This window comes from Paroedura picta, chromosome 13 (assembly GCF_049243985.1).
Source record: "Paroedura picta isolate Pp20150507F chromosome 13, Ppicta_v3.0, whole genome shotgun sequence".
NCBI lineage: Eukaryota > Metazoa > Chordata > Lepidosauria > Squamata > Gekkonidae > Paroedura > Paroedura picta.
Window position 1 is genome coordinate 26,520,771 of NC_135381.1, and position 27,653 is coordinate 26,548,423.

The following is a 27,653-nucleotide window of genomic DNA, read 5'->3' on the forward strand; positions in this document are numbered from 1 at the left end:
AATTTCACAGTACCTGTCAAAAGTCTTTTAAAAAACTGATCCCCTAAGTTAACTTTTGTGAAGAAAAGAAGGTGAAGATGGAAAGGGATTACTTGTCTATAGAGCAGTGACACACTGATACAATGCTTCCTGAGCAGAGTTCAGAGACATACAGTACTTTATGGGATTATGAGCCTTTCACCTCCCTCCTCCCCATATAAATTAGTCTTTCAGCTTAGTCACATCAATATCAATGCACAGCCCAGAACTTTTATCTGGATTGCAAACTGTGGTTTAAAGCAGCGACTCTTTACACAGCCATCTAGTTGAGATACAAGGCTGTCACAATAATTACTAAGATTTGTTACCCTTCATTCCCCTTGTTCACCAGTAAGTATGACAGATGGTTTCCCACCAACCCTACCTGCCATGACTTAGCTCTCTGTTATCTTTTCCCATGCTAGTAGTAATAACAGAATGCCTGTAAATACAGACACATCCTTGAGAAAAGGATGTGTGTGTTTCTATTATGGTAGAGCCCATGTTTTTTGTTGTCTCACATATCTGCTTGTGGAAGAGCTCTAGTGTAAGCACAAATTTTGCACGGGATTCAGCCAGCCTTGAATCTAACATACTTGGCTATTTAGTTCCTCCATGACCTGAATGCAGAGGCAAGGACTGTTCACCTTCTGCCTTGCAACTAAAACAAAGGTTTTCAAAAATGCCGTAACTTAGTTGTTTGAAAGAAAGGGATTGTGAGTATATTTGATGTGTCCTTGCTTTTTGTTGTTTATATTTTTAAAGCCATAGCCCTTTACTTTGAATAATGCCACTTCTATTTTCTGTGTCCTCAAAACTTCCTGCAAACGATAACTATAATAATAGAATATATATAAACATATATAAACACATATATAAACATTATATATATATATATATATATATATATATATATATATATATATATATATATATATATATATATATATATATTATATATATATATATATTTCTAGGGAAAAGTGAGCTTTTGGTTTCTATCATAATGGGGCCCAGCTTTTTAAGCAGTATGATTGGTGAGATATCAAACAAGAAAGGCTGAGAGCCACTGGCTTAAAAGGTAACCTGGGCCCATTCCGCACACATAGGACATAAGAGAGATATGAGAGGTTCACATTTTCCCTCAAAGGGCCTCTTACCCGCTGGTCGCCCAACTTAAGCAGGCAGGGACCTAAGGGGCAAGTGGTCGCCCTCACTGAGCCCAGCAACTTGTCCACTTCGGTTATCCAGAGCCATCTGAAGCCATCAAACATTAACCCCCACAACGGCCACGGAGTTTCCAGTTCACCAACTGTATCAACTTTGGCAGGAAGGTCACAGCAAAGCAACTGAACTTTGTCTGCAAAATAGCTTGATAATGGCAAACAGCAATTCCCTTGACTTTTGGTACCCCTCCTCAAGAGCAGTAAATTACCTAATTAGTCTAAACATTTGTACTGGGTGAGAGCTCATGGACGCAATTTTTCTTTATCGCTTTCACTGCATTCTCATACACTTTCATAAGCGTGTGATGAGATGTTCTAGCCACCTCGTCGCGAGTCTTCCTCCGTTATGCTATAGTGGAATTCCTGAACTCTTTGTATAAATATAGGCAATCAAGAATGGTCTACGGGCATTCTCTCTGATCTATTGGTGAAGATAGAATGTGTCCTTTACGGGTTCTTGGCAAATAAACCACATTGTTTTTTCTGAGACCTCGCCTCCTTCCTAATTTGAGATCTGGGAAGCCAGAGGGACACAACAAAAACTTGTTGAGAGAGAAATGTTACTTCACCATAGGACACTGTGAGTTGCACAGCAATTAACTGTTGCATCATTCAGATCAGTGGTAATTTTGAAGCCTCAAACGTCACAGCAGCCCAGTTCAACAAAATGTAAGCAAACACTTAGGGCCATTTTGCACGGCTTCAAAGTAGCAGAATGGTTGCTATTTGGAAACGCTACTAATTTGCCATAACCCACGACGTCGTAGACAATCTGCAACAATCCTGAAACCAATCAGCAAAAAGCGCTTCGTTGTGGCGCTTTCAGGGGAATCCAGAAAAGTGGATTCACCCTCCGGATAGCGATACACTCCTGCAACCAATCTGCAACAGTAGCGCTAAAGACCTGTGCGTTACCATTGTTGCTGGTTCTTCAAAGTCCCTCCCCCTGGCTCTCTCCTCCAAACTTCCGGCGAAGCGATCGCCATTTTTTTTTCTCCGAGCGAGCGGGGATAAACGCACCGGCGAGCCTCTTTCTGTTTAGAGGCTTCCCTGGCTTCAGTCCTTCACCTTTAGTCACTAAGCACAAACCACTGAAAAGCCCGTTTGCTGAAATAAAGTCCCTTTATTTTTTACAAATAAATTCAGCCGAAAATCGGGCCCGTGAGAGGGGGGGGGATTTTTTTTTATCACTCGAGGCAGCGTGCAAACGATCATACAATCAAACGACAGCTCACATTAGGCAGCTGGATGGGTCTCTCCATAGCAACGAATCTACCTAGATTCGTTGCTATGGGTCGTTTTTTTTTTTTTAAAAACCTTTCTTAAAGGGAAAGGGGCTGTTTGGGAGCATGCTAACGGCTGCCCATTGGCTGCTTGACGGCCAGGGGCGGGACGAGCTTGGCAATAGCGCTTCCTTTCTAGCGATTTCTGCCGAGACCGGAAGCCTGTGGGAAACGCTAAAAAACGCAACTGATTCCACTACAAAGGCAGGTATGCATAACGACGAATTCCACTATTTTAAATGGCGATTTTTCATTCCGCAAACAATTTGCAACAAAGATCCCTGTGCGAAAAGGCCCTTAATTACCAAGAAGTTGTCCAGTGTCAAATTAGCCACTGCTTTTAATGCCTTTAATCTCCAGCAAGGTAGACTAATTAGATTGGCTTATATAAGCTTTATCAGCAAGGGATATTAAGGAGCCATACTATCAAATGCTATTGAAACTACATAATTTAACTAGGTTTTGTTCACCAAGACCACAAAAACTTCACTGTGTTTCAACCCCATGTGTAATTTTCTGGGTAGGCATTGGCACCAAGTCTTTTCCACCATAAGTGAAGGAGATTGTAGGATTGGGAGGCACATCCTTTGAATGCCAGACACAAAGGATTTGATTACCAAATAGTGTTAGAAATTAAACTTGCATATTTTCAGAAGCGCTCTTGTTCCAGCATTGAGTGCCACTGAGTCAATATGCAACTCACTATCACTGTATATAATCACAGAGTAATAGAATCATATAGTTAGAAGGAGACATACCATCTAGTAGTCCAACCCAATGCAGGATCAGCCTAAATTGGGAGCATGCAGCCCTCCAACCGGTTTGTCTGCTGCGATCACCCTCAGGGCATTTTCCCTCAGACCCATACTGTTCTTCCTGCATCAAGAGGCAACATCTACGGCTGTTCATCCTGTTCCTTTCTTGCAAAAAAGACAATAGCAACATTGTTTGTTTTAGTCTCTCTGGTTCCTTCTGTCAGGCCCCTCATGTTCTTATCCTCCATAATAGCATTTTGGCCATTCTAGGTGCTTTGCTAGCCAGCAAATCTCAGGCACCCATACCACTCAGCTTTTTAACTGCCCCTCTCCATTAATTACCAAGTTGAAGCAATGTATGTATATAAGAATATATTCAAATGAGTAGCCATGTTTGTCTGAAGTAGCACAATAAATTCAGAGTCCAGTAGCACCTTTAAGACCAACAAAGGTTTATTCAAGGCGTGAGCTTTCGAGTGCAAGCACTCTTCGTCAGACTAAGAACTGACCATCATAACAGTAGGAATATATAAACAAAAGTTAATCTTGTTACATTAGTGAACTGTGTCACAGCAGCCAAACACAGCCACATGATAACTTTCTGGTTTGCTGGCAGGGGCTCGTGGGAATTGTAGTCCATGAACGAGCCGTAAGGGAGTGGCGGGCAATAAATCGAAAGATAATAATAATAATAATAATAATAATAATAATAATAAATAATAAATAATAATAATAAATAATAATAAATAATAATAATCTGGAGGGCCACAGGTTGACTACCCCCTGGTCTAATTCACTATACTAGTTCATGTATTCATGTGAAGGTCCCGAAGAGCACTCTAGAAAGGGGAAAGTAATCACCAGACTCTAGACCAGACATACAGACAGAACTTTTAAAAGGCCGAAATCTGTCCAGCTACTACACATGACAGTTATTCATGTGAATGTCGGGTGAGCATCTACATTCCCAGGAAGCTCTACATTCCCAGGAGAGCCAGTTTGGTGTAGTGGTTAGGAGTGCGGACTTCTAATCTGGCATGCCGGGTTCGATTCTGCACTCCCCCACATGCAACCAGCTGGGTGACCTTGGGCTCGCCACGGCACTGATAAAACTGTTCTGTCTGAGCAGTGATATCAGGGCTCTCTCAGCCTCACCCACCCCACAGGGTGTCTGTTGTGGGGAGAGGAATAGGAAGGCGACTGTAAGCCGCCTTGAGCCTCCTTCAGGCAGGGAATAGCGGCATATAAGAACCAATCCTTCTTCTTCAAGGTCCTGAAGAGCCCATCCTGAGCAGAGCAAGACAATGCAAAATTCTGCAGCCCTTCTATATTTCAAGGTTCTTTGTTGCGGTAAGCAATTGTTTGTTCAAATACTGCAGAATTTCAGACAAGTAATGTTTACTTACAGTTACTACAAGTCATCTCCATTGCCACACAATATATACCTACGTGCAATTTCTGCAAAATAGCCTATTAAAGTAACTTTAATCCCTAGTATAACAAAATTGGAGTCCAATGGCAACTTTAAGATGCAAATGCATGCAAAAGCTCACACCTTGAATAAATCGTTGTTGATCTTAAAGGTGCCATTAAACTCAAATGCTATTGTACCACTTCAGACCAACATGGCTATCCACTTGAATCTATCTTTAAGCCCTAGTGGATGTCAAAATCTGTCTATAGTAGTAGGAGGAATCAAGATTATTTGATTGCTTAAAGAAGACAAATGTTTACTTAAAGATATTTCACATTTTTGTGCAGTATAACAGTATCTGATTTTGGTTGTCAGGTCAATCTCTCCTTAGGAGCCCTAAGGTATAATGTAAACGTCAGGTCTCCTTTAAGGGTCTTACTGTATGCACGAATGTTTTACATTATTACTGGTGTAATTATGAGAATAATTTAGTGCTTGTGCTGTGCTTTCCAACAGGGAGCTCTAAAAGGTAATTTTCAACTACTTAAATTTTGTTTAGGTTGTTAGGAAATATTTTTAGACCTAGAAGAGGGAATTTTATTTTTGCATAAACTAATAGCCCCTTAAGGATGTGCTCTTAAAAACATCATCAATCTGGTCTGGGATGATGCAAGAAGAAAGCAAACTAAGCCATGATTCTCTTTAATGGTGACTAATTTAGAGGGTTATTAGGCTTCATGACTAGAATCATAACCCAAAATTTACCATCCAGTCTAGGATTCCTAGGTCCAGAATGAAGCTACTTTGCACGTATAGCCAACATACTTGATTTTTTTAAAAAGGAAGCCAAAGCTTGTACATTTGTTAGAAAGATTAAACAAGAAGATTTGCAGTTGCATGAATCTGGGGTCTCGGCATCTGGCAAAATGGCTGCATGGAGAGTCAGTTGGTAAGGGTCATATCACACAACAGAAGGATGGCAAAGAGGCAATACTGACTAAGGTTTTGTTCATGATTTTGACTGCAGCGGGGGTAGTCAAACTGCGGCTCTCCAGATGTCCATGGACTACAATTCCCATGAGCCCTTACCAGCGTTCACTGGCAGGGGCTCATGGGAATTGTAGTCCATGGACATCTGGAGGGCTGCAGTTTGACAGCCTCTGGACTACAGTAATGTACTCTATATAAGGCTGCCACTGAAGAGTAACCACAGTGGTTTCAGAATGCAACCTCTAATCCTTGAAGCATGTGACATTCACTTTCAGGCCCAATTCAAAAGTGGTAATTTTGAAGACTTAAATGGGATTAATGATTGCTTGTTACATATTTTCTTCCTCAAAGGTGCTGCACCATACATCCCCATCACCTGAACAATGGTGGCTTGGCTCCTAATCATGGAACTACCTAAACACATGAAACTGCCGTAGTAGTAAAGGGGTACACATATTATAATGAGCATAACCATACTAATTAACCTATTTGCATAACCACGCCCCCTGACATCACCAGAAGTGCCGTCATCATGTCCCCACATAGTGACACATGGCCGTACCTGGTCATTCCCATTGGTTGTGATGAAGTAGGGAGAGTTGATCTATGCTGCATGTCACTTCCAACTCTGTCACAAGGGGTGTAAAAAGATGGCTGTGTTTACGGTGGGAGCATGGTCTGTGGAAATTGTTTCTGGGGGCAAAGGCGGCATGATGACGCTGCTTCCGGTGTTGTCAGGGGTGTGTGTGGCATAATGGCGGCACATCCAGGCTAGGGGGTGCATGGGTGCACGATGGCACCACTTCTAGTGATGTCAGGGGACATGGTTATGCAAATAGGTTAATTAGTATGCAAGGTGTTGGGTGTGGTTATGCTCATTATAATATGTGTACCCCTTTACTCCTTGCTGTATACCAACTCAGGCCACTGGTCTATGCAGGTCAGTATCATCTACTGAGAGCAGCTCTTCAGGGTCTCAGGTCTTTCACATCATCTGCTGCCTGATCCCTTTAACACAGGAGTAGTCAAACTGCGGCCCTCCAGATGTCCATGGACTACAATTCCCAGGAGCCCCCTGCCAGCATTTGCTGGCAGGGGGCTCCTGGGAATTGTAGTCCATGGACATCTGGAGGGCCGCAGTTTGACTACCCCTGCTTTAACGAGAGATGCTGGGGATTGGACCAGGAATTTCTGCATGCCAAACGGTAGCCCTATCACTGACTCTTCATGCCTTCCCTGTGAGTTAGAAGCCATGCCAAGCAAGCTTTTGAGATTTTAAAACTTTTTTGGTGCCCTTGACTGTCTTGTTATGAACTTATATATTTATTTATTCTTTGATTTTTTTTATACTGCCACTCTCTGAAAGTCTCACGGTGGTTTACAATTATAAAACAATAATTTTCATAAAAACCCATAAAAACACCCTTTATCACAATTAAAACAGATGGCGATCACTTCCCTAGAGAATTTTAAACACCCAACCCCCACCCCCACCCCTGCTCAGCTTGAGGGCCTACGATGGAAGTGGGGAGCCAGATCTAACATGTCTGGGGAATCCTGTGATGGTAATGCCGAGCCCCCACCCTGGCCTCCACCATATGCCTGGTGGAAGAGCTGCATCTTGCAGGCCCTGCAGAAACCTGGTAACTCTGGCAGGGCCCTCAGCTCTTCTGGGAGCTCATTTCACCAGGCTGAGACCAGGACCGAAAATGCCCTGGCCCTGGTTAAGGCCAGGCAGATGTCTCGGGAGCCCAAGACAACTGGTAAATTCATACCTGAAGAACGAAGAGTCCTGCAGGTGGCATAAGCAACCAAGCAGTCCCACAGATAAGTAGGACCCAGGCAGCATACAGCCTTGAAGGTCAATACCAATACCTTGAACTTATGCTTTTATTCATCTCCCACTGACAACTATTGCTTTCTTTTGTTGTTTAAGGTGTTGATGCACTGTGTCAACCATTTCAAAGATTTTAATCATAGATGGATTTTATAGATATAAATAATTTATAGTTTGCTTATCAGATTTTCCAAGGAGTTTCAAACATCTGTGTTCCTCTTCAGGGAAATCTATAAAACATCTACTTAACCCCAGTTGGAAAAAAAAAACATTAGAATAATTTAGCAAAACCACCACTGAATTTGCAAATGCTGAAGAATTAACTTGTACCCCCTAAAAAGCCACTTCCTTCATGTTCAATAATATCTTCCTGGCCCAATCTGCATGCAGAATGCTATGATCAGTTCAGGTAATGACTGAAAATAACAGAAGATAAATAAAAACAGATGTCTAGCATTTCCAGATGTTCAGAGAGCTCAGGACAGATAATAGCAAATATCAAAACAATCAGGACAGATAGTTTGCATATATCATATATACTCTAAATTAAATATATATTTATATTGAGGTTTAAAGGTAAAGGTAAAGGTAAAGGTATCCCCTGTGCAAGCACCGAGTCATGTCTGACCCTTGGGGTGACGCCCTCTAGCGCTTTCATGGCAGACTCAATACGGGGTGGTTTGCCAGTGCCTTCCCCAGTCATTACCGTTTACCCCCCAGCAAGCTGGGTACTCATTTTACCGACCTCGGAAGGATGGAAGGCTGAGTCAACCTTGAGCCGGCTGCTGGGATTGAACTCCCAGCCTTATGGGCAAAGCTTTCAGATGGCTGCCTTACCACTCTGCGCCACAAGAGGCTCATTGAGGTTTAGAATTATTTAAAAGCATCCTCCTCTTTACAATTTAAAATCTTAATGAGTGGGGGGACTAGTCAGTTGTTTGGTTGATTGGATCCATTTACAGCCAGGCAGCATTTTCCTGAGGTTATTTCCTGGCCTCAACTGTACGCCTGGTGAAAAAGCTCCATCTTGCAGGCCCTGTGGAACTACATTAAGTCTTACCTGGCTGTGATCTCTATAGGCAGAGCATTCCACCACCAGGCCAGGGTTAGGGCCAAAAAAGGGTTTCTCTTTGGAGGACTTCCAAATTCATGACGTGAGAGTGAAGGACTGAACCACATCTGAACATTACTACACCCACCTTCTTCCAAGTTGCTTTGCACATGTTCTCACCACACCTGTTCAGTCCTAAACTGCAGCCCCCTAAAAGGAATGCTTGATGACCGAACAGGGACTTGATCCTTGGCCTTCCACATCTATTCAATACAAAACTCTGGCTTGCTCCTAAGGCACCATTCTGCTTTTCCAGTTCTCCCAATGGAATGGGATTTCCATTTGCTTCTTTCTGCGACAGATTCCCCGTTTACCCCTCAGACTGCTCCCAGGGTGCACTGACCCACAGCAGCCAATTTTCAAGAGGCAGAAGGCTATGGGGATGGGGGAGAGTTGCCTTGATTCTACTTGCACCACTTCAAATCCAAGCCACTAGCTGCAAGAAGCCCTGATGACGGCTAAATCCAAAAGGCAATTTAATTGTTAGACTGAAACATCCACAGGGGAAAAAAAGAGAGCAGAATAGGAATGAGCAGATTTAATCACTTAGACCCTAAAGGAAGAGCATAAGTCTGTGGCTAATGGGTTCCCAAGTCATAGTTAATAAGAGTTCTGTTGACCTACATAAAACCTTCCATTTTTTTTCTCCAACAAAACCGAGAAATGCCTCTCTGGAGGGGGAATTCCCGCTTATAGCCTCATATATGCATGCTATTATTGCTGTCAGGTTGACTTGCAATGCTCTACTTCTAATACAAGTTGTTGATTTTCCACATTCAGTCTGGTTCCACTTTGTGGTTTCTGGAATTCCCTTGAAGAATACATACAGATTGTATTAATCTTTTAAAAAATCTGACCTTCAAAATTAGATCAAAGCCTATTTCAGGGTCAAAGGAACTGCGGGAAGCAATGCTTCACTGCACGGCAGGCTTTGGCACACTGAAATGCCTCCTAGTGGCAATGCTAGGCAAAGGTTTCTCTCCCCAGCCCATGCCAGCGAGGCACAATAGCAACAGAGCGCTCCACAAAAGTCAGATCCACAAGATCAATTTTTTTCCAGAGAAGCAGAAACATACAAATGTTACTTAGTGTATATGCTATTTTTCTCCTCCAAGGTAGAATCATAGAATCATAGAAAAATAGAGTTGAGAGGGATCTCCTAGGTCATCTAGTCCAACCCTCTGCACTATGCAGGACACTCACAACCCTATCACTCATCCACTGTAACCTGCCACCCCCTTGACATTTACAACATTGAAAAATATAATGAAAGTGCAACAGAAAACAACATACTTAAAAAATCTAAGTAGCCACCTATAGTGTGGGCTAGTTTTTGATCCAGTGCTCCAGTTCACTCATGGATGTACGCCATGTGCTCAGACCCAAGGACCAAGGGCCTTTGAGTTTTTGCCCTTTGGGTCAGACCCACAAAGAATAGAAGCAAAACAGCACAGCACAAGGGTCACAACCTCTCACTGCCATTCATCCATCCATCCATTTATCTATCTAACATGCTGGCTTGCAGTAACTTACATTATAATCATTACAATAAAATGATAAAATCCAATATACCCCACTAAAAAAAACAGTATTATAAAACATAACCAAAAAAAGAAACAAGCTGCAGGCAAAACAGCCAATTATCAGTTTTTCCTTGGTGGGCACCAGACTCTGTGCTGTAATCAAAATAACATGGAGGATGGACTATCTGGGATGGAGATGTCATCTAGGAAAGGGGAAAGGAGAAGGAGAAAGAAAAGAAAAAGGAAATAGAAAGGCAGGTGAGAGGGTGAGGGGGGATCCAGCGATCTACCAACCCTAGCCTTGATTAAATGCATGGTGGAAGAGCTTCATCTTGCATAACATCTTCTAGCTTTACTAGGTTATAAAATAGACACAACAGTGTCCTTGTTAGATTATAATGCAACAACCTAACATTATGGATATAATAATAAAGGCCAGTGTTTTGAGATCCAAATGTCACCAGTTCAGATCCAGCTGGCAACTCAACCACAACCTCAAACAGGACAGGTGACATTTGCTAAACCTTTGCAGAGACTTTACAGGCCTAAGATGGGATCCTGTAGAATAAGGTTTGTTTGTTTTTGTGTGTGTTTGAAGTACAAGCATACCTGGAGGCACCAACACCTATTAGGGTTAAACTTTGTTAGCAATGAGATGGGATAAGTGAGGACGTGGTGTTTACTTTGTCCAAGGAAATAAAGGTCCAGATCCACATTTAATCAGAAATCCACAAAAGCTCAAACTCGAGATGTTGTACATTATTGACTCCTGGGAGTATGGTGAAATTCCAATCAACATTTTAAATTATTTTAAATTATTTATCCCATCCCATAATGGCTTTTAAGAATCTTACCAGCCCTGGGGGTGAATCAAATATACTTTATCACTTTAAAAAGGAAGGGTTTCCTGATTCCCTCTGTTAAATCCGAGACAATCTTTAATGTGCTACAGCTAGTACACCTTTGAAAACAAAAGTCACACAACATTCATAGCAAAGTCTTTAAAAGGCAAGAAGCCACAAGAAGACTGGCTTGCAAAAGCCCAGTTTCTCTTGTCATGGATAAATCTTGTTCGACACAACCCCTGAGATTCCACACATTATCCAAAGGAAATACGCTAGGCGCAGCCCCTACTCACAGATTTTTTAAAAAGCTGTACCGGCCTTCCAAGAAAACAACTGCCACCCAGCAACCAACAGCACAACAACAAAACAGTCCACGCTCTCCAATAACCAACAGCCCCACTGGCAACCAAATTGCAAAATAACAGATCCGTATCAGCCCCCCTAAGAAAACAACAGTCCTGTAGCAACCAAGGACAAAACAACTAAACAGATTAAACATTCCCAAGAAACCAAGAGAAGAACCCCCAAAACAGATAATATCACAGGCAGCAGCCCACAAAATCAAAAGGAAAAAAGAAAAGAACAGAAAAAATCCCAGATAATCCCCCAAGCACCCCACCTGCCCTCAGAAATCCAAGGAGAAGTGTGAGTTTAAAAATAAAAAGTTAGTTCTGATGTAGAAAAGAAAGAAGAGGATAAAGGAGAGTCCCTCAGGCAAACCTGGTGAAGTCTTCTCCAGCGATGATTCTCTAAGATCCAGTGCAGCAGCAGCCGCCAGCCAGCTAGCCAGGCCTAGCTTACTATCTGGGAGTCAGACTCAGAGAATCTCCTCTACCAGAGCAGCAGGTCAGCAAGGCGGCGGCAGCAATGGAGAGTCAGGTTAGACCTCTAGCTTTACACCTCTCTGAGCAATGGGCAGAAGATTTTCAAAAAGGGAAAACCTTCTGTGATTGGCCAAGAAGTGTTTTTCCCCCAAAACCTCCCTCCCTATAGTCTTTGACCTATTGAGGCTGCATCCCATCCAACCATGACAGTTTGGCAGATGTTCACAGCCACCATCTTCCCATCATGCCAAGTACTTTAACCATGATTTCTCTACCTGATCAGAAACTCCACATAATTGTAAAATTCTTTTGATCATTTAACAGAATAACTATTAACAGAAAGTTGAGGGGGAAAGTCAGTTGCCTAGATTTAGGGAGCCTTTGCTTTCCACAATGCCCTATAAATAGCAATATGGAAAAGGTTCCCTTAACACCACATTGGAGGACCTTCTCTCTTAGTTGCATATCTGAAAAACCTATGTGACAAGCTGAGCTGTGCTGCAAATATCAATCATCCCTAAGATCCCATGGGCATCTTGCTAGCAAACAGAGCCTCAGATTAAAAAACTAAAGTGGTCAGATAAATTAAGACCTGTAAAGACTTAGTCCTAGACCAGGGAAACAATCAATTCTAACTTATTATCTTGTAGCAAAAAAATCACACTCTTTCAACTCTTGTATTGAGTGTTCTCTCTTCAGGGCAAACATAGCACATGACAGCTAATCCTTCCCATGTGTACCAGCGAGCAGTTTAAAAACAAGTTTCCATGTGCACAATCTTTTTCCAAAAAGGACACAGACATTAGCTATGCTTCAGGCACCAATCTTAAAACCAGGAAACATAGAAAATCCAGTTAACACATGATATTATTGAAAGAAACATCAATAGATTTGCTTCACATAGTATTTTTTTTTAATTAAGAAGTGTACACTCATCAATGAATCCAAAATGTCACCTACTGAGCATATGAAAGTTAACTTTCCACTACAGAAAAACACAGCATGCAAACCTGGAAATGCTGCTGGAAATATATATGAAATGTTATCTCTCAATCCACATTGTAGAAATTCAAAGGCAACACAGGAAAAATCCTCTGATACATTTTGCAATGAGCAGATCAATGCTTTGAAAAGGAACTGTGCAAAAGAAAAAAAGTTTCAAGCTGGCAATGGCAAATGATTTATTCCAATATTCAAAACAATTTCAAATAACTTAGTCTCTGATAATGTCTTAGTTTCTGTAATTCAATCCCAAAATGGTCACATAATATCTAAATTTCTAGGGGATCTACTAATATTATGAATATTATGTGACCATTTTGGGATTGAACTACAGAAACCAAGACATTATCAGAGACTAAGTTATTTTCTATAATTTCATCACCCATAAGAATACAATTAGAGAAGATTGAGTAATTAGCAATATTGAGATTTAGAATATCACTGATGAAGTTATCGAAAACAGACTATAACTAGGAATCCATTTTGAAATTGTTTCGAATAGTGGAATAAATCATTTGCCATCTCCAGCTTGAGACTTTTTTCTTCTGCTTAATTATGGCTGACAGGTGAAAAGGAACTGTAGCAAAGGTGTTTATCTTAGGAGAGTTGTTTGTTTGTTTGTTTGACTGGTTTTTATACCACCAGCCCCCAGCAACCTGGCTCAGGGAGGTATACAATGTTGTATGTACAAGTAATAAAAACAGTAGTTAAAACAAATATAATTTAGAATGAGAATTAATTTAAAATTATTAATACAAGCAGATTAAAATTAAAATTGTGTCCACAACCGAGCTGTGGCAGTCTTGTCCAGGTCAGTTTAAAAGATGCGGTCACAATCACAAATGAACTGGGACAGGAGGTCTGTGACATGACAGTAGATGGCACTTTGACCATACAGCAAGTTACTGGGAGTACAGCCTGAAGCCTACGTATACCATGCAAAGTCCAGGAAGCACTTTCCTCAACAATGGGGGCACAGAATTCAAGAAAGGAAACAGGAAATATCCAGCTACTGCTTTTTTTCCTACCTGTGCAGGTTCTGCTATGTCATAAGAACTATGCAAAGAAATGGGCGGAAATTCTGCTATGCAAAGAAATGGGTGGTATAGAAATCTAAATAAATAAATAAATTTGACCAGAATCAACTCACAGGGATTGACATAAACCACAGATGTATCCAACCATACCCAACCAGTCACAAACCTCTTGTCAGAAGCATCCTCATCAAACACATGAACAGTCACAAGAGTACTCCTCAGTCTACAATGCAACTCTGTAACATTCATTGAGGAACTTCCCATATTCTCTTGGACACTAAACAGTTTTTCTCACTTGATTTTTTTTTAAGGAAATGCTCCCAAAGAATCCAAGTTCCAATCGGCAAAGCTCTGCTAAAGGATTTGTGTAGGAAATAATAAACAGGGACCAAACAGAAGGCCTTTCTTTGAAATGAAAATAAGCTCTAGCAAATCTGCCATTAAACTTTACATGAGTAGTGAGCAACCTGAGATCTCAGCACTTAGATGCTATCATGACCATTTCAGACTTTGGAATGCCACCTTAGAATCAGGGGGAAAAGTGGCAGACGGACTTAAGCAGAAGACGGAAGAATGTATTTCTGAAACTTACCTGAATTCCTCTTTGACACCAGCTTCACATTGGTGCTGAACACAGCGCAACTCACGAGGATTAATAAGATGTGGTACTCCATTTCTGATTCCCTTTGGTAGCTGGAATGCAAACACAGCACAACTCAGTCTAAGTCCTAGTTCCCTTGATGGCAACCAGATTGTCATTATGCCTGAACATTTCCATAAAATTCTTTATCCAATACAATGTCTTAAAGCAGTAACTTCTGGGTTTATGATTCTGCAGGAGCAAAATCACAAAGCAATACTCAATATAATACATCTGTTGGTTTCAGACCAAGACAAAAGAGGAATTCCTCAAAGCAATGCACTATGCTTTTTATTTTGCATCATATATTCGGAACACATCAACTATGGATCCCAAATTAAGCATCAGATATATCCGCAGCCTTAAGAAACAGAGGTGGTCTGTTTTAAGTCCAGAACCAGTTGCAGCTGATACAAGATACTGGAATGTGTTTTTAAATTTAACTTAGAAGTTGAATTGCAAAAGACTAGATACGCTCAATTACTTCCCCTTTCCCAAGACACTTATTTTCTTTTCAATTTGGAAAGGTAACCCTTGGGAAGCTGTGGAAAACCAAGCAAAAGACAAATGGAAAACTACGGAATTGAGGGATATCTTTAATATATTAAAGGTAGCAGTTCCAGCTGGAAGTACATTGAGATTAATTCTTCTTCATGGGATACAACACAAAAATAATGAAAGCCACTCAGTGGTACTGCAGTGTAAGGTTTTTCAAAATAGCAGCTAGTGATAGCCCTACCACCCTGTGCCTGCTGTTTCCAGGTGAAGAGGAAATAAAAGGATTGTTTTTTATTTTAAATTTATTTTCCGCTTATTTGGGCCTGGAGGGGGTTGGAAGGGGAGGACCTCTGGACATTTAAACCTTTCCTGGCCAAGGCTCATCTCACTTCTGGGGGACATGCCAGGGAGGTGTAGTCAGCTGACATCACTTCCTGGTACCTCAAAGCCTGGAAAATATTTCAGCAGTACCTCCATGGTCAAAAGGTTGAAAAAGGGTGTCTTATACCACAGCAATTGCACTGCCTATTCAAATATTTCAAATTACAACATGACCTTTAAGGTTCTTTAATTCCCCCAATATATTACAGGCTATGAATATTCAAAGCTTTGTCCTCCTGAAAATCTGTTATTCCTCTGAGTGCTTTACATTTCCCAAATTCCTTTGTGTTGGAGCACTCAAAAGCCAAAGGGGACCTCAAAAACTCTGTGGCATGGAGGCTGTCCTTCAGTGTTTAATGAATGACTTGGCAAGCAGAGGTTAGTTTTTTAAAAAAAACTCATGCAATCAAATCGTAATGCAAGCAGGGACACCTTGACAAGAGATTCTGTGTGTGTGTGTAATTGAACTAAATCTTTTGACAGATCATTGTAATGATGATGTTATGCCAGGATGATTTTCAAGTGTAACTTGGCAAATTACTTTCCACCACTTAGCTCTCTTCAGCTATTATGGTAGAAGCAGGTAACTTGGATCCTTGTTCCATGGTATGTTAGTCTCTCCCACTACCATCCTCCATCCCCAAGAGGAACTTAATTGCAGAAAATCGACTTGTTTCAAAAGCCAAAATTGGTTTCTAGCAAGTGCTCCAGCAATCCTTCCTATCTGAAGAGAGTCACAGTTGCCCTGACAAAACTGCCACCAGCAAGAAAGCGACAAAATATAACAGACTGAACAGTTGCTTCACGCTCTGTATAATAGCAAACCCAGGTCTTTCCTCAAACACATTTGAGTGGTACATTTTGTGGTTTGAACAAATTGTGCAATACCAGTGTACCAAATGTGCATTCCACAGACAGATCCTTGGCAAGCCTTTCTATATTATATGTCTGCCATATGCCCACAATTTTAAGGCAGGCTTTTTCAACCAGGGTGTAAACTGCACAGAGCTTTTATTCCAATCCCAGGTCGATTCAGTCCCTGCTATCTCCACTGAATGCAATTTCCATTTTGATTTTGTCCAATTTAAATTTTCCCTCTGCAATAAGCATAATTGATCCGAAGTGACCCTACCTTTAACCTGCAATATTCTGGAGTGGTTTTAACCCTCAATATTTGAAGAATCAGATTGAGAAAGCATGAGAAAACATGCGGATCTCTGGCTGCTTTGAATTTGCTGAAGAGCTCCGTGGTAGAGAAGCCCTGATTGGCCAAGGCTGCCCAGGGGAAGGGGCTTGCCTTAAAGGGGAAGCCCCTAATTTTTCTCAGCAGAAGCTCCCAGAAGCCCTAACTTATGTTGGGAGAGATTTGCATCTTGGTTTTTTTTCTCCTTCTTCTGCTGTCTCCAATCCTCTCCCCCCCTTCAAGAAAAGAAAGAGGCTCCAGCTGTGCTTAGCTCCCCCCTCCTCTTCTGACCTTCCCTAACCATATGCAGAATACTTTTCTGTTTCAATGGGGAGAGGAAGACCAGAGTTCAAATCGATCTGAATTCAACAGGATTGACAATAGAATAAATGAAGTGCAGATTCAGCCCAGGGTTTCATGAAAATCTGGGGTTTCTTGATGGCCCTGTGTCAGGATCAGCCCCTCTGATCTTTGCCATGATTTGTGGTTGACCAGAGAAACTCCATGTTGGTTTGATATGTGTTGTTTGAAGAACCTTTTGTAACCCTTTTTACAACCCTGCACTATTTCACACTGCTGTGTATCCTTTCATACTGTGTCTCTTTCTTGCAAATGTCACTCTGTGCTTTGTTATCTGAAAGGGAGGGCACTTGTCACCCAAGGCCGGCCGGACTAGAGACAGTCTGGCAGGAAGCCCAGGATGGCACCTGTGAGAGGGGGGGGGGGTAATTCACCCTGGGAAAGAAAGGGCATTTGGGCGGGAAGAATGCATTGATAACTGCTTGCTTGCCATGTATCGATTGGAATCGACTACAGATGTCGGAGTGTTCAGATCTACTTCCAATAAAGCTTTTTGAGAGAATTAAAATGAGAAAATAACTATGTATGGGCTTTATTCAGCACTTCTAAAGAAAGGCAGGATAAGAAATGCCCTAGATAGATTCATGGATTTTTTACCAATGTTTGACTACATTCCAGTTGTGAACTATCTAGCGTGCCAAATCTGCTCCCTGCCCCTATCCCAAAAAAGTTCAGGAGGAATGCTTAAATGGGGTTTTACCAGAATCTAAAACTACGTTCACTTCCCTCTCAAAAATCCCAAAGCAAAGCAACATTCATAATGAGGTTAGGATTACCATGATAGTAATAATGCTTTAGGATGCTTAGGGCTGATCCTGCGTTGAGCAGGGGGTTGGACTAGATGGCCTGTATGGCCCCTTCCAACTCTATGATTTTATGATTCTAACATTTATTTAGGGGGAAAGTTATTTATTCTACCTTTTTTTCCTGAAAATGTCACTGTAATTTTACATGGCTGTTTTCTATAAGTGCAATAAACATCCCACAATCTTGATGTGCCACCACGAATCTGACATGGGAATGTTGATGCCAACATCCCTTCTTCCTCTCCAACAAGCCTGACACTTAAGTATACTTTCTGTAATAACATTAACAAATAATATGGGTTGATGTTTAGCAACACTGACACATACCTGTAATTAAGGCTACCCATTATAATGTGATGTAGATTAATTTATTGGCAGTAACAGATTTCACTGTCAGTTTGCTGCAGCAGAGAAATCTCCAACCCTGCTCAGCAACAGAAGTCTCTGACTACCGAGGGCTCAGTTACATGCCTTGAGGGTGCAATCCAGATCTATTAAACTCTATGGAAACTTTGCCATTGACTTCAATAGGAGCTGACATCTCAACAACTGATTACTTACTGAGAAGGGTCCTTCTCTTCTGAGGTAGGGAGGACATCTTCGAGGGGTTTTCCCACCAATTACTCAGAGAGTCAGGAACAAACTTCATTTCCTGTCTCCTTGACAACCCCCAGGTCAGTTTTGGAACTTCAAGACATAGGAACAACTTCTAACTATCTAAATATATCTAAACATAACTTCATAGAAAAGACAACATGCAACTCAGCAAGAGAGATACAATACCAATACAAGACAAATTCCATACCTCTTTCTATATTAATTTGAGGCTCACTGTGATACCATACTTAGAATAATGTTGACAGCATGCTCAAAACTAAAAGATGATATGATGGAAGGGGCACGATGTCCTCTGTACCTCAGAAGAGAAGGACCCTTCTTGGTGAGTAATGGTCATTCTCCTTCTGAAGTGGAGGACATCTTGGATGGGATCTCCCAGAGCAGTGTGTCAAGTGCCAGGTGGGACATTGTCATCCTGTTCGGTAATGTGGTGTAACACACTCCTGCCCAAGGAGTTCATAAGAACTAAACACATTGAGGTTAAAATGGTTCATAAGGCTGAAAACAGAGTATCAAGCTACAACACTATACCTCTACAGGGGTATGTTTGCAAATGCTGCATTAGTCATAGTATATCTTATAGAATGGGCAGCAATTCCCACTGGTAAATTCTGTTACTGAGTTTTATAGCATCCAATGATACAGGATTATAGACGGCTACTACTCAATGTTTGAACATTTCGGCACCCATAAAGGACAGGAACAGCAAATGATGAGATCATCAGTTCAGCTGATGGTCTTTGTACTAGATGAATATTTTCAGGAACCTAATATTAGGACAGGGAATGGTGAAAAAAAAATAGGAATTATGGGGGAAGGAACTGATCTCACAATTCAAAACTGGACTTATTCTAAACCCATGGATAAAAGGCAGAGCTCCAAAATAGTGAAGGAGGCCTCAAGTTTGTCTTTATTCTGACAGAAATAGTAGGTGCCTCCCTCCCCCCACCGCAGCTCAGTACACGGACCGGGACTATTTCTGGCCCAGGGGTTGAGGACCCCTGAATATACAGTATAACTATGACATTTTGTGATTTTGATATAATGCCTCTATTGATACAGCCCATGACTGCATTTGCCTTCTTTACCACTACCAGCCCACCAACACTACCAGCTGCCATAGCGACAACCAACCTGGGGACCCCACAGAAGGGGCCAGGCAACCACAAATGGGGTCAGGACCCCAGGGTTGAAAGCCAGTGCTCTATGATAATTTTACTCCTTTTCTTTCTCCTTTCCTTAATTCTTTTTCCTGTCCTTTCTAGAGCACTCCAAAAGTAGGGAAAGGGAGAGAAAACAACTGCTACTGCTAGTGCAACAGTCCTCCTATATGCAGTTCTCTCAGGTGTGCTTTTCAGTTCTCCCCCCCCCCCCTCTCCAAATGCATAGGAACAAGGCTGGGAAGACAGCTTCCTTCTTGACAGAAATCTATCCTCCTTGACAGAAATCTATTCCTTCTATGAGGACAAAGAGTGCAAAATCTTCAGTCCCAGCCATCATGAACACAGTAAAACATCCGTATGGAAGCAACCACCAAGAGAGACGGTAAGTCAAAGAAAACAGACCAATTGCTTGGTTCCCTGACTGGTCCAGTATCTGAAAGACAGCTCTAAAGCCCCGATTAGGAGAGGAAGGATCAAACACAACTTTTGCCAAGAATGTTCCCCTAGTCTTACACCAAGGCAAAATGTCTTCCTCTGGGCTCAAGATTTGCAGGAAGTTGAATTAGGGAACATTGCAGATCACTCCCCCCGCCCCCCAAAGCTCTCATTAAAATGATTGCCATTTTGACAGTGTCATTTCTGGTTTTCACAGCATAGTTAACATCATTGCAAAGAACCTGGAATTCAAAGTCTGATTTCGTGCAAAGTATCTCCATATCATCATCTTGGTATAAAACAGTAATAAGGTCCTTTTTTAGTACATGCATTAAAATAGGGAAGGGAGAAGGGAGTTAATTTGTCATGCTTAAAACAAAAAAAGAAACTACCTGATCCAACTTCCCACACATCGTTTAGTTAATACAGACAATTTATCAATGCATGACATTTAAATACATAGAAGTTTGACATGCAAGAAAGTGGTCCAAATAAGGTCAGAATATTCAAATCATCTATTCCCCCAATATTCTGCTTCCTGCCTTCTATACCTAAGCCATCAATTATAAAATTAGTTTTTATTCTTGCAGATAAAGGGGAAACAAATACATCAACATTAAAAGACAGCTAAAGGGAACCTAGAGGATTAATAAATGAAGAAAAGCTGGTTTCTGGTATCCCACTTTTTACTAACTGACGGAGTCCCAAAGTGGCTTAGAACTGCCTACCCTTCCTCTCCCTGCAACAGAAACCATGTGGGACTGAAAGCACTCTGAGGGAACTGCGACTCCCCCAAGGTAACCCAGCTAGCTGCATCTGGAGGAATGTCCTCCAGATTAGAGGTCACCACTCTTAACTACTACAGTTTGGCATAGTGGTTAGGAGTGGCGACTTCTAATCTGGCATGCTGGGTTCGATTCTGCGCTCCCCCACATGCAGCCAGCTGGGTGACCTTGGGCTTGCCACAGCACTGATAAAACTGTTCTGACCGAGCAGTGATATCAGGGCTCTCTCACCCTCACCCACCTCACAGGGTGTCTGTTGTGGGGAGAGGAAAGGGAAGGCGACTGTAAACCGCTTTGAGCCTCCTTCGGGAGAGAAAAGCAGCATATAAGAGCAAGCTCTTCTTCTTCTACACCAAGGTGGCTCTTAAAAGATGCAACTAAGAAACTAAGGATGCCAACTAGCCAGTTTTCCATTGACAAAACTCCCGATTCCTTTCTGATGGGGTGGGGCAAAAGTAAAGACTACATTTTATATATGTTTTCTTATATCTTATCTTTCAGAGGGGAGGGGGGGGAGATCAGTACTTCTGACAACATGCAGGCCTTCTGATTGTCCCTCAAGGGGAGGCCCTCCCAAGGACCACTCAGAGGAACCGGCATGCCACTGAGAAATACCAGAAGGCCTCTAATTGGCCCTCACTGAGAGAGCCCTCCATGGGCTGAAGCCATGGAAGGTGCCATTTGCATTCTGCCAAAAAAATAGAGGAGGAACTGGAGAAACTAGTGACTCATGGAGTTGTGGAACGGGTGTTGCACGCCCCATGGGAGCTCCCCATAGACCATTTACGCACTGGGAACTTCACTGTCCCAGCTCCCGTGCAGGAACACTAATTGGGGGCAGATGAGATGCACTGGGCCAAATGCTCCCCTGTGTGGGTGCAGGAAGAGGTGGGGCAACCTGCCATGACTAAAACTCCAGCCTGCAGCCTGGCATGAAACCTCCAGTGACTCCAATGAAAGCTAATTGGGACATTAGAATATGTGCGAACTATAAATGCATGATTAACCGGGAATTACAACAACATGCATTCCTGGTTCTGGACATAAGCCACCTGTTAGCATTGCTCTGTGGGGGCCGGGTGTTTTCAATAGCTCACTGTGGACCCAGTAGTGGCTGAGATAAAAACATTAGTTATCCACAAGGGTACATTTAAAGTGAACTGCTTACAGTTTGGGGGAGGGGGGGTGCCGGGTATATTTAAAAGCCTAATGGAGGACCTATTGAAGCACAAAAAGCTTCACCAGTGGGTGGGCACTACATTTTGTAGTGGGCACTACTCTGACTGTGAAAAACTTTTTCCTGATATCTAGCCTATACCGTTGTAGTTTAAGCCCATTACATTTGCCAAGATGCTATCTACCCACCATAGCCAAAGAAGCCTAATGCAGGGGCTTCCAAATAGATGGTCATTGTTGCTTTAGAAGAGGTATCTCTCTTTTCTGCCACATAGGAAGGATGTCTTTTCTAAGCTGGTGCCAACTGCAGTTTGTCCAGGCAGCATCATCTAAAAATAAAAAGGAATCTTTGTCCCTCAGGAAGTTTCTTCTTATGCAGGTTTAATGAATCTATGCAGAAATTAGCTGACAAGCCTAGTCAGCCAGCCCAGGTTTTCTTAACTGCATCTCCGGTCAATGTTTTCATGTACTTTATGGCAGCGGTAGTCAACCTGTGGTCCTCCAGATGTCCATGGATTAAAATTCCCATGAGCCCCTGCCAGCCCCTCCCATCCTCAAGGGAGACATGCAATACTTCTTACTGCTACACACCAGAAGATTAGAGGGATGGGGGAAAGCATTGATTCTTGTCCACAAAACAGCTTGAACTGGTCCTGACTGTAGAGCACCTTTGCATTTCTCCCACTTGCCTTGGAAACTACCTCTCAGAATTGATAAGATGTGGACTGAGATGACACTTTCCATCGTGGCGCAGGGTGGTAAGGCAGCAGACATGCAGTCTGAAAGCTCTGCCCATGAAGCTGGGAGTTCAATCCCAGCAGCCGGCTCAAGGTTGACTCAGCCTTCCGTCCTTCCGGGGTCGGTAAAATGAGTACCCAGCTTGCTGGGGGGTAAACGGTAATGACTGGGGAAGGCACTGGCAAACCACTCCATATTGAGTCTGCCATGAAAACACTAGAGGGCGTCACCCCAAGGGTCAAACATGACTCGGTGCTTGCACAGGAGATACCTTTACCTTTTTTTTATGAGCACTTCCCTGTTTTAGTGGTGAGATTGTTCCTAACAATAGCCCTCTGTGGAGGCCATTTTTTCACCTAGTCTACACAGCTGTTGCGTGTCTAACTCATTAATCTCAATGCAATCTGGGGGTTTTTTAAAAAGAAACTTTGACCATTTGCTTATTATGTACATAGTTTTGCTCCCCAGTAAAAAGCTATCTGTATTCATGGACCGATGCCCAGTTGAAGACACAGGGTCAGCACTTGTGCAGGCATGTGATGGAAAGCATTCTATAGCCTAGAACATTAGTCAGTGGTCTTTCCCAGGACTGCCCGGCTTTCCTCACCCAGCCCCCAAATCAAATTGGAGATATCTTGAATCCTGAGGCGCCAGCTGTCTTCCTCCCCACTGCAATAAACTCAGAGATCTTCTATTGCAGAAAAACAGAAAAGACGCCCTTGTCCCACTGTTAAATAAAAAACCAAGCTGCCATCCTTGCATTCTTAGCCACCCCATCAGGCACCTTAACAGCTTGTAGAGAAAGAAATTGTTGAAAGCAATGCCATACAGTTGTGGCTCCCTGGGAGAGCACATGCTCTGTATACCAGAAACAGAGAGATTAAAAGCCTGACATGTACAAGGCATCTCATGGCCACTTAAGATTTATTTATTTACAAATTTTATATCCCGCCTTTCTACTAGAGGTGACAGTCACCAGATGGGATAGAAGAACACCGTAGATTTCTCGAGAACAATAAGAAGGCAAAAATCAAAATGGCACAAATGTAATGAAGTCTTTCTTCTTTCAAATTTTCAGACCTCAAAAGAGTATAATGGTATGGACCACCCTCCAATGCAGTCATTTTCTCCAGATGAACTGATCTCTGTTGCCTGGAGATGCACTATTATTCTAGGGATCCCCAGGTCACAATTGGGGACTGGCATCCCTAGCTGAGGTTGTTTGACATAGGGCATCAGTCCTGTGAGATTATCACTCACAAGCAGTTAATGGCTAATAACAGCAACCAGCAACAGATAAAGTAGCATGTAATCTACATCAGGGGTAGTCAACCTGTGGTCCTCCAGATGTCCATGGACTACAATTCCCATAGCCCCTGCCAGCAAACGCTGGCAGGGGCTCATGGGAATTGTAGTCCATGGACATCTGGAGGACCATAGGTTGACTACCCCTGATCTACAGCAAGAACACCAAAATAGGGATGCCAGTTCCCAGGTGGGACCAGGGGATTCCCCTGTTTAACTGCTGATCTCCAGGTGACAGAGATTAGTTCCCCTGGAGAAAATAGTTTCTTTGGAAGGTGGACTCCATGACATTATACTCTATTGAGGTCCCTCGCCTACTCAAATCTCACCCACTTCTGGCTCAACCCCCCAAAGTCTCCAGGTGTTTCCCAAGCCAGAGTGGCTACCCTACACCAAAAGGTGGCTACAGCATGTAAGACCAGTCTCCAACAAATCACTCAGGGCAATTAAATGCATGGAATTTAAATTATGGAAGTTTTCATGGCTGCCCTTGTCAAGTCGTTGAAAAGACTCCAAATTCCAGCACATGAAAACAACTGTGATTACCATGCAAGACATTGCAGTGAGACTTCCAGCCCACATATAAAATAAGAACAGGCATCCTATACATGAAGCAGTCTGTGATTTGGTAGAGGAAGCTGCTGGTACTCATTGAAAGAACAGGGTGGCTACAAGCCCCTACTAATTAATCATGCACGAAATTTAAAACATCAACAAAAAGAGCAGAACTGGAAACTGCAGATCCTGGATGCCTTCCAACTTTGGGACCGACCTTCTAAACTCCGGTCCACCAGCCTAAATAAAAGAGTGTTCAGACCCTCTAAAAGGCTTAACTTGGGTGACTTTCTTTTTTTCTGTGCCTTGGAAATATTCACCTGGCCCTTTGCACACAAGGAGCCTCTATTAAAGGAATTGGATGTTCCTTTTCTTCCAAGGTGTTGGCAACCCAGCCAGCAGCAGCCTACCTTATTCCATCAAACCTGTCAGCCCAAGAGGGAAGGAAGGGGCTTTCCTCCTCCCCCCAGGAGTAAGATTTTCACCTACCCCTCCAAACCACAGAGGAGCAGCCAGAGAATCCCCATCAAAGCTCCTCAAGTCAGTATCTGTCATTTTTTCATCCCACCCTTCCTCTAAATCAGTGGTTCTCGGGACCCCTTTGGGGGTTGAATAGCTCTTTTTATGCCAATAAAAGGTTACTGGCTGGCTGACTGACTGACTGGCTCTTTCACAGGGGTCGCAGCAGGGCAGGGTGGCATCATCCACACAACAGCCTTGCGGGGTAGAACGAGATAGAGCATTAGTCTGTCTGTAGCAGTGGAAAAGAGCAAGATCAGCATGGTGAGACAAGAAGCAGAACTGAACTGAGAAACCCTGGGGGGGGGAACCAGTTTCTATGCAATCATGAACAATGGATCTTCACACCATTGGTCAGTTTCGGTTTAATTTCTGTGAAAGAACCCTTGCATAATTTAATGGTTGGGGGTCACCACAACATGAGGAACTCTATTAAAGGGTTGCAGCATTAGGAAGGTTGATAACCACTGCTCTCAATGGTTCAGAGAGGTTTATATTGTCCTTTGCTCCTCTCCTTTAGCCTGACAGCCCTGTAAGTTACATTAGGCTGAGAAACACTGGCTAAGGGCACACAACAGGCTTCATGATTGGGACATCTGGATTTGAAAACGGGACCCCTCGGTCCTGGTCAAAATGCCTTAAGTGACGGGAAAGATACCAACAATGCAATCCTGAACAAACGTACACTTACAGACGTCAAGGGATTTCTGTGGGAAGACCTCTACTCATGATCGCACAATTAGCTTGGTTTGCCATTACTGCTCTTAAAAGACACTTTAATATATGTTAATGATTTAGTGTCCCCCAGTATGTTTAAACTTTAACTTCAGAGAGACTGCTTAAAGCCCAAATCCAGTCCACTGCAAAAAGCCCTATGCATTATGAATACTGTATTTGTATGCAACTCCAAGCTATGCCTTTTCCACACAAGACCTCCCAGTACACAGGAAAAGGCTTTGACCATTATGCCATCTGCATAGTGATGCCTGGACACTCTTTGCAAGTTTACCCCTCCCCAGCCTAGAGTTTAAACACTTTGTATCAAGCTGCAGTTATAGACTATTTCCATAATGTGCCACTTTATAATACGACAGCTTTGAAAAGTAAATCAGTATTTTTATATTGCAGGGGGGGAGGGTGAAATTAAGAGACAGGACTTTGCCTAAGGCCGTCTAAGCACATTAAAATTGCCTTTCCTTCCCCTTCTCACAACAGACACCATGTGAGGTAGGTGGAACTGAGAGAGCTCTATGAGAACTCTGAGAACAGCTAACAGGACTGTGACTAGCCCAAGGTCATCCAATTGGCTGCATGTGGAGGAGTGGGGAATCAAATCCAGATTAGAAATCACCACTCTTAACCATTACACCAAGGACTGTTCCCTATGGGAAACATCTGCATTATCCCCCACCCACAACGCATCTGAAACCAGTCCCACTGAATTTCAGAAATGGCACCTCAGAAAACCAAATAAGGACTGCAGTTTTGCCCCAGTTATTGGGAATAAATGTTACTAATTCAATTAGATCTACTGCTCAACAGACTCAAATTAATAATAGCATGCAGTAGGACACACCTCAACCCTTACTGCTCCTTGGGCCAGGGGGCTTCCACAAGTACTATTACAATAAAGCAGGGATGTAAACCTGGGCCTCCTTCAACAGTGTCTGTCCTGTCCATAACTCCACATCTGAACATTAAAGTGCCCTCCACCATCCCTTCATGTAATTTTAACTATACATACATACAAGCTGATCATAACCACCGAGAAAGAAAGGGAAGGAGCAGGAAAAACACTGCCAAGCAAAAACCTCTCTCAGCCCAGGGACTGGGAGCACTTTTGGAGGAACACTGAAGTCTGCAGCCTGTCTCCTAATCAAAGGAGTTATCATAGGGCAGGAATCAATGTTCTCGCACATGGCTGCCATTCCCTGGGTGAGAACTTCATTGACAAGGCTAATTACCGGTTTACTTAACTCCACTGTTGACACAGGCTCCGTTTGTTCCTTTGAGGGAGGGTAACAAGGAAGAAAGGGAGGGGGGAGCAGCAGTCTGCCCCCAGAGTGGCTTCCAAAAGCTAGTTTCTATTGAGAACACCTGAAGACCAATAACTCCCAACCCAAAATTTAGGAACAGCTGTTAAATCCTTTCAACTCCTTTATATTTCTCCCTTGAAATAGTGTACTTGTATTAACCCTCATGGAAGGTTGGCGACAGCTGGCAGAAGATGCTACTTGGCTAGGGTTGTTAGGGGTGATAAAGGATAGGTTGGAAGGGTGGAATAGATCTAGAGGTCATCTAGTCCATCCCCAATTTTTTCTTTCTTTTTGTCTCAACAATCCAGGGCATCAGTTCCCAGAAGGTATGAGCATAACCAACTGAACATGACCAAAACCAAAAAAAAAAAAAAATACACCCTCCCTTATCTTCTACAAGCTTGCAAAAATATATGCTTCAGGCTGTGCAGAGCAGAAATATGATGGCTTTAAAAAAACAGCCATGGTCTCATTTATTTAAGTAATATAAGAATGTAAAGGGAAAGTGCAGGAAACCAGCCAGAGGAGAAGATTCAAGATTCTAAAGTATTTTCCAGAATATTTCAGCACCAGTCAAAAAGCAGAAAAGG

The 27,653-nt window shown here is 42.5% G+C and overlaps 1 protein-coding gene across 9 annotated transcripts in view; it reads right to left on the bottom strand.

Annotated features, from left to right (window-relative positions):
• IL1RAPL2 (interleukin 1 receptor accessory protein like 2) overlaps nucleotides 1-27,653 on the bottom strand; it is a 592,622-nt gene that overhangs the window by 470,402 nt on the left and 94,567 nt on the right. For 6 of the 9 annotated variants that reach the window (XM_077308260.1, XM_077308262.1, XM_077308257.1 and 3 more), the window contains one exon: nucleotides 14,458-14,558. The exons of 1 other annotated variant lie outside the window; for it this stretch is intronic. In XM_077308260.1, the coding sequence (XP_077164375.1) occupies nucleotides 14,458-14,539 (82 nt within the window). In that variant the 5' untranslated portion in view covers nucleotides 14,540-14,558. Of the gene's footprint in view, nucleotides 1-14,457; nucleotides 14,559-22,099; nucleotides 22,240-27,653 lie in introns of those variants that run through there. 2 more of the 9 variants (XM_077308261.1, XM_077308265.1) reach the window with 2 other exon arrangements.